This window comes from Arachis duranensis, chromosome 2 (genome assembly GCF_000817695.3).
Source record: "Arachis duranensis cultivar V14167 chromosome 2, aradu.V14167.gnm2.J7QH, whole genome shotgun sequence".
Taxonomy (NCBI): Eukaryota; Viridiplantae; Streptophyta; class Magnoliopsida; order Fabales; family Fabaceae; genus Arachis; species Arachis duranensis.
The window spans coordinates 68,092,095-68,105,112 of record NC_029773.3 but is presented as its reverse complement, the minus strand read 5'-3'; the positions used below and the strand labels follow the sequence as shown (position 1 = coordinate 68,105,112).

Here is a 13,018-nt window from a genome sequence, read left to right as displayed (position 1 = left end):
AATAAGATGTTTGAGGTTCGCGAAATGCAAGATGGTTTCATTTACACTGTTAATCTTTCGCAACGACATGCGATTATGGTCATTTCCAGGTCAAGCGACTCCCATGTCGCCACGTCCTTGCATGTTGCGCTAACTAGCATCTTGATTGGCAAGTATACGTGCATGATGTGTATAAGATGTCTAAAATTTGCAAGGCCTACAGAGGCGAGTTTGTCCCGATGGATGACCCATCTACGTGGGCTCCGTATGAAGGAGTGAAGGTGACCGCGAACTAGACATTGAGGCACGTAACAAAAGGAAGACCAAAGTTAACCCACTACTTGAATGAGATGGATTCACGGGATATGTGTGGTCCTTGCCGGTGTACTATATGTGAACGGGAGGGACATAGCCAGAGTCGATGTCCGCAGTGCGTAGGTCCAAGCTCCACCGAGAGTCAATAGTGATTAAGCATTTTGTATGTTAACGCATTTTAAACTAGTCGGTAACTTTTTATGTAACTTTTTATGTCCCATTTAACTTTTTATGTAACTTATTATGTAACTATTTATGTACCTTCATTACCTAGTTCAAACTAGTGTGTAAGCTTTTTATGTCTTTGCACAGTTTATTTATGTATGCATTAAACACTAAATAACAACTATGAACTTAGATAAAAGGTGCAACAGGCAGAAATCAAATAGAAAAATACGATACAAAGCTAAATATACAATAATAACTACGAGAACTAATATAAATATCTAAATATACTGTACGAGATACAACACTGAATACAAAGCTAAACTCAAACAGTATAAGATGAAATGCAACAACCTACTTCCTCGGCGCCTTCTTCGAATACTGAGATGGGTTGTATTTATCCAGGGACGCAATATGTGTCCGTAAATTATACGGACGACCTTGAGAAATACCGATGTCACCAGCCCCGACATTTGGCATGCTCGCAATGCCAGTGTCGTACAAACCAGAACCACTCATGCTCGGAGCACTATCTCCACCATAATGAGACTCGTGCTGAAGGTCATGTCCTAGAAATCCCTCTTCCGACTGTAGATATTCATTCAAATCGAACAACTAGGCGCGTAGTTGTGCTAGACTAGCTGCCCCCCAACTATATATTGGAACCCGGGGAAAATCTCGAAGTAGAGGCAAAAACTTCGAGTTCAAAGACGTGGTAGACTTATCTGGAAACACCACTATACCAAGCCTGCAGAAAATATAAGCCCGAACATACCATTTAATGGACTCCTGCGTGTCACACGATTCAGTGTCTCTGCACCGTCGGACCAATGCAAAATTTACCTTACCCAAGACGTGATTGTCCAAACCCGGCTACCGACCAAAACAAGCGATGCAGTTCTCCACCAAAAATTGGTGACTGCTATCCGATCTACCTGCGACGGGCTCCCCATTAACCTGGAGGCCAAGTATATGTCTCACGTCTTCCAGCATCACCGTCACTTCGCCCACTGGAAGGTGAAACGTGTGGGTTTCTGGCCTCCATCGTTCCACCAAGGTACTCAGGAGTGCAGAATGGCCTCTCATTTTGCCTACTCGTGAAACGTGTTGAAATCGAGTTAATGCTAGTGTCGCTGCAGCTCTCTCGTTAAAGGCCTCCCGCGGATCAAATTTTCTAGGCAACAAATTACTAAAATAAAATTTTTTATTCTTTAAAATTACAGAAATATAATTTTTGCAGTTTAGATACGAAAATGCAACTTTCTACAAAACTATGTAAACCGCAGGAAAGGTCCCACAATTTCAAAATACACATAAATCGCTGATAGGTCCTGCGGTTTACGTTGATAACGAATTTGGCTAGAAACCGTGCTAGGGGTTCCACGGTTTCTGTGTGAATAAGTACACTCTAACTAACTCTTTTACATGAACAAACTTGGATGTAGGAAAGATCAGAGACATACCTTTCATCTTTGATGGCAATATAAGATGTGTTTGGCAAACCCGTTGAAGGAGAAGAAGCACGTTTAAACTTCTTGAAAATTTCAATTTTTGGTTTGGCTAAAATTTTTATTCATGAACGCAGAAGTGATTTTGCATTCAAAATCACGTTTACAAGAAGCAACAATTTTGAGCTTTTGCATTTCACCAACGGGCTTTTAGTTATCAATACTCAATTTTTATTTACCTTTTGCCAACTTTATCCTTTATGCATATTATTGTATTATTTATGTTTTATGGAATTATTATTATTATTGTTTATATGAATTCTCTTTTTCAATTATTTATTATTTTTATTTTTTGTTAATTATTTATTTGATTTTGCCTACTCACGAAACGTGTTGAAACCGAGTTAATGCTAGTGTCGCCGTAGCTCTCTCGTTAAAGGTCTCCCGCGAATCAAATTTTCTAGGCAATCTAAGGTAAATATTTAGTTTTTTTATTATTTTTAGTACTTTCTAAAATTTATATTTTGTTAGTTTTAATTAAAAATATATTTTACCAATTTTTATATGTTATTTTTATTTTAATATATAAATATTAATTTTATTATAAAATTAATTAGTAAGATCTATTTAAATATTTAAATTAAAATGATAAGATAATATACAAAAATTATTTGAAATGAGAGCATAGCATAGAGAAATGAGAATGTTTGCATTCTTTTGAAAAATTTGCATATAAATCATGGTGACTGATGAGGGATAATGTGGCATGTATTGCATTCATGTTATTCATGTTATTGAATGTTTATAAATCCATTAATACTTGATGAAAAAAAAGAATTGAAGCCAATCAATATATGCAATGCAACAAATAATATATCCAAATGATGGCAAATAACTTCTAAATTTGGGTTAATTATATATGGTGGAATTTGGTACCGAGCGTGGATCTCTTCTACGGTTTATGTTTATTTTCCGTTCACACAGAAATTGTGGAATTTCTGCCACGATTTTTAGTCAAATTGTAAAACTCAAAATTTTAAAAAAAATATTATTATGAGCTAATTTCAATTTATTATTTATTAAAGACTTTATTTTTAAAAATTATTTTATTAAAAGTAATTAAACCAAGTTTTAATAATTTAAATAGAATTTTTACTTAATTTTATAATTATTGAATAATTTTCTATATTTAAACTATAAAACTTAATAGTTATAAAAGAATAAAAATTTTATATGACTTAGTTTAAATAATTGAGATTTTGAAATTTAATACTTTAATTTTTATAGACAAAGAGCATTAATTATATTATCTAGAATTTTAAATTAGAGTACTTTATTAAAAAGTCAATAGTAAATTAATAATTAAATAATATTTTTAAGAGATTAAATTAAATTTTAAATTAATACGATATACTCTAATTTTATTAAAATTATCAAACTCCAATTTAGTCCAAAATTCTCAAATCAAAATCCTAACTAAACAAAATCCTAATTTTTCTATCTTAATAAGATGATGGATACCAAATTTGTTTTCTTCTATATATTTATATAAATTTTAACTAAACAAATATCTAATATAAATACATGCTATGTGTATTAAACAAGAAGACTACTAACCTTTAAACTATTAAAGAGAAAGTAAAGATTAATAAACTATTAAATCATAATTCACTATGCATGCTTCTTTTGAATATCAATTTTATTCTTTGATTTCATTATTATCTTTTCTTTTCCTTGTTTCTTTTTACCCGCCGCCACTAACCCTCATTCCCCAAAACTCAATAACTAGTAGCTTCAGAAAAACAAAAGAAAGAAAGGAAAAAAGGAAGGAAAGAAATGGAACAAGAAAGTGAGGGTTGCGATAGAAGAGGGAGAGCGCCAGGGGAGGAGGAGCTACGCTCACCGCCACCGTCGTGTCACCTCCTCTGTTGCCACCGTCCGTCGCGCCGCCACCATGCTACGTCACCATCGAGAACAGAGATGCGAAGGAGAGGAGGCGGCGGGACACTGTCCTCGAAGCTTCTGTCGTCACTGTGCAAATCCGCTGCCATCGTCATCATCGCGGGCTGCTGCTACGCGTGTGATCGCCGCCCCTTCTGGGTCCGTCACCGTCGAGCAGAGCCACCGTGAAAAAACGTCGCTGTCGTAGAAGCTCTTGTCGCCATGAAAAGCTGATCCACCGCCGTTTGGGTTACCGGGAACATGGCCGTGATCACCGAAACCACCATCGGAGTTATCGCTATTCAGTACAGTCGTTCTTCCTTGTCAGGGTAAGTGTCTCGCTCCGAAACCCTTGAAATTAGTATTTTCTGTTTTAAGTTGTTAAGGATCTGAGGTTTTGGTGTCATAGGATCGAGTTTTGGGTCTTGCATGCTGAGTTCTATGACTGTGACATACGACATCAAGCTGCTGCATTGTCACCGGAGCTGCCACTACTCTGTTCTCTTGCTTATTTGAAAGTACAGTAATTTGTTCCTCGTCCCGAACCTCTATAGTTGCTATTCTGTTATATGTTTCTAAGGTCCTTGCAACGTTAATGCTTTAGGATTGAGTTTTGATTCTTGTGTGTCGAGATTAGAGTTGCTGTGGTTGCAGCTGTCGCGGATTGCGCGCCAAGAGAAAAGGGTTTCATTGACAATGTTTGGGTTTTGGGTTTGGCTTGTTGAGGTAGAGGCCTTTTTCAGAAACTATACTTTATAAATTGGAATTATTATATATAGATATTGATGTGAGAAAATGTATCTTTGGTGATTGTATAAGTCTTATGTGTTGTTTGGTTGTCTTGAATGGATGTGAATGCTTATTTGTTTGGATGATTGTTTGGTTTTGTGAAACGGACTGTTCTAAAGTGTTCCTTTGAAGTTATCTCTTCTAAAGTTTTGAAATTGAGTTTAATATGTTGGAGATTAATTTGAGTTTGAGTTGATTTTTTGAAATATGAAAATGGTATACACTTTTGAATTCAGCCTGATTTTGAACTGATTTGGCTTTGAGCCGTGGAAAGGGCTACGAAAAGGGCTACGAAATGGTTTGGTTGGGACCCAAAAAGGGTGGCAAAGTTCAGGTTTTAGGGGAGATGCTACCGAATTTTCGTGAAAATTAAGATTCTGTTTTAAAATGTGATTTAGAAAAAAAATGAATTTGAGAGGTTCCATTGCTTGGTTCTTGATTTGTGAAGAAATAGATATTTCCAGTTTAATTTGTTTACGGGAAGTTTATGTTTAAGATTGATTTAAATATGAAAGAACCTATGTTTTGAAGTTTGATTAAAGAAGTACTTTTGGAAGAATTTTTAATGGATTTTAAAAGAAATTTAACTTTGATTAATAAAGTTCGTTTTGCTTTTAAAGTACTCTTTAAATTTTGATTTAGCAAGATTAAACCATTCCTGGCCTTTGGGAAGGTTACCGATTTAAGAATGAAATGGAATTTATTTGAAACTTAGTGTTTTAAACATGCTTTGGTTTTGTTTTAAGTCTCTATCTCAATTGACTTCAAATTAAGTAACTATGATTTCGGGGATTTCTAAAGAATTTAAGAAATGAGGTAGGTTATTCTTCCCTAGAGTCTTGAGTCTTTGCCAAGGTTGTTAATTAATAACTCTAATTTAAAATAGTTAACGGGTGATTTTAAAAGTAAAGGATTCGAGTCTTTTCAAAAAGAATTCCCATTTGATATGATTTTTTTTTAAGAAAAAGTGGATTATGAACTTGGAATAATTTGAGACATGAGGATTTTAGAATTAAGACTGAGATGGATTGATTTTGGTTTCAAAGTAAAGAAATTTGAGAAAAAGTGACTTATGCCTTGAATGATGATTGATTTGATATGAATTATTAATGAAGTGCGGAAATGATTATGAATAAATGAATATGTGGCTTTTGCACTTCTTTTATCTGAGATACGAGTTTCTCTGGGTAAAGTACTGTGGCTTGCCACCACGTGTTCCAGATTGAGACTCGATACTCTGTTGACCCTACGACGTAAGGGTGACCGAGCACGTATAAATTCCCTGGAATGGTACCCCCATTGAGCGATTTGATATATATATGAGAAAAAGCTATGCATAGACTCATGGGGATGGGCGAGAAGAAAGTCCAAAAGTTTAGCAAACCGGACTTGTCGGGTTGACTTGATAACCGAGAGATGAGACTCATCAGCCATAGGACAGGCATTCATCATATGTATCTATGTGACATTGATTGGGTGTGCATATTGTAATTGAATTGCCTATGTGTATAATTATATTTAATTGCTAATTGCTCTACTTGATGTAACTGCCTGTTTGTGTTTGAACATTCCTACTTATGTTTGTGACTGAAAATTGGTTGGATTGGCTATTGTTTGAATAGTTTAGGCCTAGGGCCGTGGTTGGTTATGATATGGGCTGAAGGCCGTACTTGGTTTGTGTTTTTGGTTTAGAAAAGTATGAAAAACTAAACTGGTTCAGCATAGACTTAATTAACCTATGCTTGGAACAGTTTGGTCATTCATGCTGTCTAGGAAAAACTTTAAAAAGGCCCTTGGATTTTATTTTTAGAATTAACAGTTTTCTATTTTAAAAAGGATTCTGGATTTTGCTTGAATATAAATTTTCGGTTTTGTAAAGATACATAAGGTGGTTATTAATCACTATTCTTTAAAATGATTTCATTTTCACTTATCCTATTATAGTTATTTTGTAACCCTATAGTAAGAACCCTTTCGAGGACGATGTTTTTACTCCCCTACAGGTGTTTTTTTTTTTCAGGATATGGACGAAGAAGCCACAAAGAGTTCATTCTGTTTTCTGTTTATATGATGTACTGTATTATTTTAGATATTATGTTTTTTTTATCGCCTTTATCTTTATACATTTTGTAAGAGGGATAAGAATTGTATTAGGTAATGCTTGTAAGTCAATATTATATAAGTTTATATATATGTTCTTGTTAAGTGTTATATATGGTTATTGGAGTATGTATTTATGTTTTCAACAAAAAGTCTTTTGAAAGGTTATACGGTTTTAAGTTTTAAAACAGGTTTATATTTTAGTACTAAATAATCTTAAAGAGCCGACGTATTGTTCAGGCTATCAGAGTGGCACAGCCGGAAGCATTACATTATGATAGTGAGGGTATTATACAAATTCGTTATCAACATAAATTGCGGGACCCATCAGCAGTTTATGTGTATTTTGAAACTGTGGGACCCCTCCTGCGGTTTACATAATTTTGTAGAAAGTTGTATTTTCGTATCCAAATTGCAAAAGTTGTATCATATACTATTAGAAAACTAATTATTACAGATATTTACGAGGGATTTTTTTTGTTTTCGATTATTTTGTCAGAAAAATAATTTTTTTTCGTGAAAAATGGTTACCGACAAAAAATTCATCTGTAATTAAATAAATAAAAAGTTAAAAACACTGCATTTTATTAAATTTATAGACAGAAAATCTATCTGTAATTTAAAATATTCCGTCGAAAATGTTAAAATAAGGAGTTAGATTACCGAAACTCCCAATGCTTCATTTCACTTTCTCATGTTTTCCTTGAATTCTCCTTACCTACTCTCTCTCTATTGAAGATGTGACGTCCTCTGCTGTCGCCGCCACCACTCGTGTCGCACAAGCTCCCTCCATCGCCCTCATCGCGTTTGCTCCCTTCATTGCCACCGTCACACGAGCTCTTTCCGCCGTGCTCTTGTCTTACGAGCTCCTTCCGGCGTCGCTCTCGTCGCTGCTTCTTCTCTCCTCGCTGGAGGTTTGTCATCATCTCTTCTCGTCGCCGTTAGTTCAGGAAGGCCTCCGCCTCCTTCTCGTCCATATCCCTAACCCCTTCCATTGTGATTCTGTTCTGATTTCATTATCCCTAGCCCTATCCCTGTCCATTCCCTGTTGCTGCTGCAAAGAACCGAGTTTCTAAATTCTAACGTATGAATTTTCTATATTTCTGTAATTTGTGAAATCTAAAACATAACAATTTCTATGATTATGACATAGAATGAAATTCGTTTATGAACTATATATCTTAATTATTGAGATTTTTTATCTGGAATTTGCATGCATGTTCTTGTTTCTTCCTGTTCTTGTTATGACTGGTGATTTAGGTCATAAACACACTAAAGAGGGATCAAACAAACCACCATGGCTTAACCTCACCCATTCACCGGTGTTTCATTGGTTTATTTTAACCTATTGCTACTCCTTTCTGCTGTTGTTCCATTTTGTTTTGTATACTATAGTTCACTTAGTATTAAATTGTTTTGAAATTTTTAATGTCTTCTCATGCTGAATGAACTTTAATTAAAAATGTTGTTCTAGGGAAGTTATATATTCAAATTAGAAACCTTTTCAGATCTTCATGTTTGCCGAGAACTAATGGGTAAGTTTCTCTGTCATGGAATGACAATATAGGTCTTTTCTCTTTTATTTAGCTTTTAACTGTCCATCTGAGGGCTTTATTGACTATATTTTGTACAATTGGATTGTGGCACACTGCCATTCACCTTAAGTTCTACATTTATAAATCATTCTATTTCTATGCCTTCACATTGATTGCATTATATATTTATTACTTTTGTAACATTTGCTAGATAAAAAAATGATGCATCATGCAGTTACCAATTTCACATTTCCAAACATTGCAGTGTCTTTCCCCCTTTTTCTCAATTTTCATCATCCAGTTTTATTTTCAATATGAAAGTATCTGATCATATGAAGCAAATTTGGAGTTATCAATTTCATTTATTTGTTTTCTATAGCCTTCCAATGTGTTGTCTGCTTTGTTTGAGCAGGTATTGCCCTTAGCAAGCATGGAGAAGCTGCAAAAGTCGTTTCGGAGGAACAATTGATTGCTGCTGAAATGGGACAAAGAATTAAGCTATTACAAGAAGATAGGTATTTATTTTACAAAAATGCACTTTGATTCTTTTGCTGGAAAGTGTTATTTATCAGTGATCTTGTTTTATTATGGCAGACTCTTTATTTTGTGTGCATGGTTCTACTTTATAATATTTTATTGATGAATTTTCTAATCCTTTTACTATTTATATTTTTTTTTTTCATTTTTGCTGTCTTTGGAACTTGTCAATATGTTTCCTCTTTTAGAGCTTACATCTGTCAATGATCAGTGAATTTATTTTGCAAATAAACCAGGTTAAATTTCAATTGACACCAGAGATAAAATATCAGGCATGCTTCATATAGCTCTTCCCTTTATCAATCAACTGGCTTTTCCAGTCAAACTTAAATCAACTGGCTTTTCAATTGACTCTTTACTTTCTTTGTATTATTGTCTTTCCAGATTTTTGCCCTAAAACCAGCTGTTCACCAGGCATTCCTCAATTATGGAGTTTTCTTGTAATTCGATTTAGCCTTCTATTTCTGTTATCCTATATCAGCTTTATAGAGTTTCCTTTTATATATCTTTTGTTGCAGAGTGATACTAGTTTGATATTGTAAAAGCAGTCACAATATAGTTTAGAGAATTTCTTGATCCATCCCTTTGCAACTAACACTATTATAAATCTATAGTTGAATGAATTGGATAGGATTGACATGCTGATTGTAGCTGGTCATGTCTAACCCACTCTTTCTTTACTTACTGCCACATAATATCTATGGCTTATCTTTCTTTATGTATTGTTATTGTATCCATAACCTCTTTTTTCCATAAACTTTTATGTGCTATTTATTTGCTTTTGTTTAGTCACTGAAATAAAGATTTTGATGTCTTCCATTTTCATATGTATTAAGTATTAACTGAAGACCTTTTATTCTAAATGATCTTATGTTTATTGTCAGGCTATTCGAAAGGATAATAAACATCACTTCAGCCTTATAGAAGAAAATGGGGGGTGCTACTTATTCGAGCTAACCAAGGCCATACAATAACGTTAAACTATTCGGTTTTAGTTGAATGTTGAAATGCGTAAATTGGTTTTGAAGTTTTTAAGAAAACCTTCAAACCTGAAGTAATTGGATCTGTAAACAATTGTTATTTTTGTTAAACAAAATTTATCATTTATGAATATAAAATTGGATTCGGTATGTTTAACATATTCAAAATTACTAAGACCTTGGATTTATTTGTTTGTTTCTCTGTTTTCTGTACCTTGCAATCATCAGGTTTTAAGACAAAAAACGTGGAGAGTCTTAATTGTTATAGAATAGCATGTCTGAGTGATAAAAGTGAAAGATGTTGTTTTTTCTGATGAGTGTTGCCTTCTCTTATTCTGATACTCTAGGTTTGCACTTCTTTCAAGGTTTTGAGCAGAGAAGTATATAGGTAAGGCAAAAGACAGTACTAAGATTAGTTTTCAAAAGTTGTCAACAAATACAGCTTAAGACCAGCCTTAAGAGTAAGACTTCACATGATAGTCTCTGGGGCTTGGACTTAAAGTCAAAAATCGTAAGTATTAACATTCAAATATCTGATTTGAGGAATGATGTGAATATAGTACTGTTTCTCATCTGATAAATTGATCAAAATGGTACAAAATGCAGTTCCTTCGATTTGGGGTGTCCTCCAGGAACTTTGATTTCCTAATTGGATTTTTTATTATTTGTGCTATCTCTAAATTGATTTTCTGATTTGATTTTTTATTATTTGTGCTATCTCTAAAGTTTTTTGGTAGATAATATAATGGAGGAGTGTAAAAACAATTACACTGTAGTAGTTCTTGAGATTAAGTTCTGAGCACCATAGTTTCAATCAGATTGATTGTTTAACTGTAATTCTATAAATCATTATTATATATGCATACCAAACAGGTTCTAACTCTCAAACTGGTCATCTAATAAACTATGATTATGTATGAATCGGTCTCAAAATTTATGCTAGGTTGGTTGTGTTCTTAATTATCCTTCATAGCTAACCAAATTTAATTTTAGATGGACCCAGGAGTCAGGCAGATTTAGATGACAAATTGACCAAGTCTAATATTTATTGTTTCCCGCATGAAATACCCAACTATATTGACCGAGTCTTGTTCTGCCATCAGAAGATGCATGCACATAATGATTGACCATGGCTCAGGTAGAGGGATACAATTATTTTGATTTTGTTACTTGCTGCGTGTATTAATGCTAAGACATTCATTCTTCATATCAGAAGGTGGTTCTTTTAATTCACTTTTTCACTGAATTGATTCTAATGGTTATCTCATTCATTATGAGACTTATACCAAAAAGCTCAGTTCAAAAAGATAACGATGAAAATTCTGGTTGTTCTAATATTTGCTTTACGAAAATGTGTGATCTATGTTCTCACTCTAGGCATTTTACTTTAGCTCCTAAGAGATGAGGAAGGAAAAAAGCTTGGTCTGAAAGGCAGTGAGAAAAAGCTCAGTTCAAAAAGATAATGATGAAAAAATGGCAGATGTAGAGGTAAGAAAACTTAGACTCCCATTCCATACCATATGACACACATACCTTATTGTGCATAACTAGCTATAAGCCATACACTTGATTTGTGTCATTGATTCAGGGATCTTCAAATGGTGTGGAAATTCTGTTCTTTATCTCAAAATTATGTTGGTTGTCCCCACCACAACTTTCAACCTCTCTCAGGTAATTCTGTTCCTTATCTCAGAATAATGATCACAATTTATATTACCACTACGATGTCAGAAATGTAGAAATAGTAGACATAATAACAATTCATTTAGTTATAGGAATAAGATACAAAACTTTTGTGTTCATTATTTAAAAGATAGAATCTAAATGCAAAATGAAAGATCATGTTGCCATATACGAATAATAATCAAATCTTTTCTTTTTTTGAATACTTTTGTGTGCCACATTATCTTATCTGAATAATTATTTTTGTGTATATTTCATTAAATTATTATATGGTGTTTTATAACATGTGGTTTTTGAAACAAATAGTGTCATCATGGGCTGGCTACAAAATATATCTGAAGAAGGATAAGTGAAGGAACAAGAAGGCAAAGTTTTCTTTTGAGGAAAGCAGTAATGATGAAGAAGAAGAAGCAACAGAAAGAGTAAGTAAAGTGAATTTTGCAAATGAGATAAGTGAAATTAACACAGGACCTCCTTCACCAACTTTATCTATTAATTATTAGAGCAGCAAAAATTGTTCAAATGAATTAGGAAATTGAATAGAAGTTGCTTGCAACATAGGTCTTTTAATTTACTAGTATGAAGAAAATCATTTAGAGCCCTTTGATACCCATTAACAACTTTTAATTTACTCAATACACGTTGTTGATGTATGTTTGTTACTTATTATTATAGTTGATATATCAAAACACTTTGTTTATGTTTTGAATTATATTGACTTGCTTGTTTATAGTACTTTTCTTTTAGTTTGATAATACGATGAATTTGTTTATTTTTTGAAATGTTATACATATTTGAATACAAATTAGATAAAAATTTGTATTAAATTTATATTTATTTTGTATGAAAATAAGTTTATTTTGCAATGGAAAAATCTAAAAAAAAATCTATTTTACCTTATTGACGGATTTACAGATGAATTTTCTGTCTGTATTCAGAGCGTGAGATGATTTTCCAAGGTTCAAATTATAGACGGAAAATCTGTTAAAAATCTGTTGCCAATTACCGACGAAAATTCCTCGAAAAATCTGTCTGTAATTACCGACAGAAAATCTGTCGAAAAATCTGTCTGTAATTACCGACGAAAAATCTGTCGCAAAATCCATCTCTAATTACCGACGAAAAATCGGTCAGAAAGTTTGACGTTTCAGGGAAATGGAGGGGAGAATTTACCGAAAAAAATCTGTCGGTAACTAGTAAAAATCCGTCAGTAAATAATTTTCGACGAGGCTTTTACAGAGGAATAAAATCCGTCGATAATTTCGTCGATAACCAAAAATTCGTCTATAAAAAAAACTAATTCTATCTGTAAATCTATCTATATTAAGCAATTTTCTAGTGGTGATAAAATGTTATTATAGACATTGTTATAAACATTTAACACTATACTAATCATAATAACTACTCCGATAAACCGAAAACAACAACAACAATAATGATATGGTCCGTATCATTTTTTGTTTTTTAAAAAAATACTTTGTTAATAAAATATTAATAAATAATAATAACAATTATTAACATATTTTATTAATAAAAACAAAATAAT

At 33.1% G+C, this 13,018-nt stretch overlaps 1 protein-coding gene across 16 annotated transcripts; it reads left to right on the top strand.

Annotated features, from left to right (window-relative positions):
• Nucleotides 1-3,690: 3,690 nt before the first annotated feature.
• On the top strand, nucleotides 3,691-12,166 carry LOC127744815 (uncharacterized). Of its 16 annotated transcripts, none has more exons than XR_008005923.1 (9): nucleotides 3,691-4,177; nucleotides 4,258-4,366; nucleotides 7,476-7,651; nucleotides 8,212-8,272; nucleotides 8,685-8,787; nucleotides 9,046-10,927; nucleotides 11,181-11,277; nucleotides 11,378-11,460; nucleotides 11,779-12,166. XR_008005923.1 is itself a non-coding variant. In XM_052257362.1 (8 exons), the coding sequence occupies exons 1-5, from the start codon at nucleotides 4,110-4,112 to the stop codon at nucleotides 9,731-9,733; spliced, it is 381 nt and encodes a 126-aa protein (XP_052113322.1). In that variant the 5' UTR covers nucleotides 3,691-4,109; the 3' UTR covers nucleotides 9,734-11,005; nucleotides 11,167-11,277; nucleotides 11,378-11,460; nucleotides 11,779-12,162. The 16 variants fall into 16 exon arrangements, 4 of the variants coding, with proteins under 4 accessions (XP_052113322.1, XP_052113321.1, XP_052113323.1 ...); XR_008005921.1 differs by lacking the exon at nucleotides 7,476-7,651 and adding an exon at nucleotides 4,453-4,574; XR_008005922.1 differs by lacking the exon at nucleotides 7,476-7,651 and adding an exon at nucleotides 4,486-4,574 and having other exon boundaries at nucleotides 11,779-12,165.
• Nucleotides 12,167-13,018: the final 852 nt, after the last annotated feature.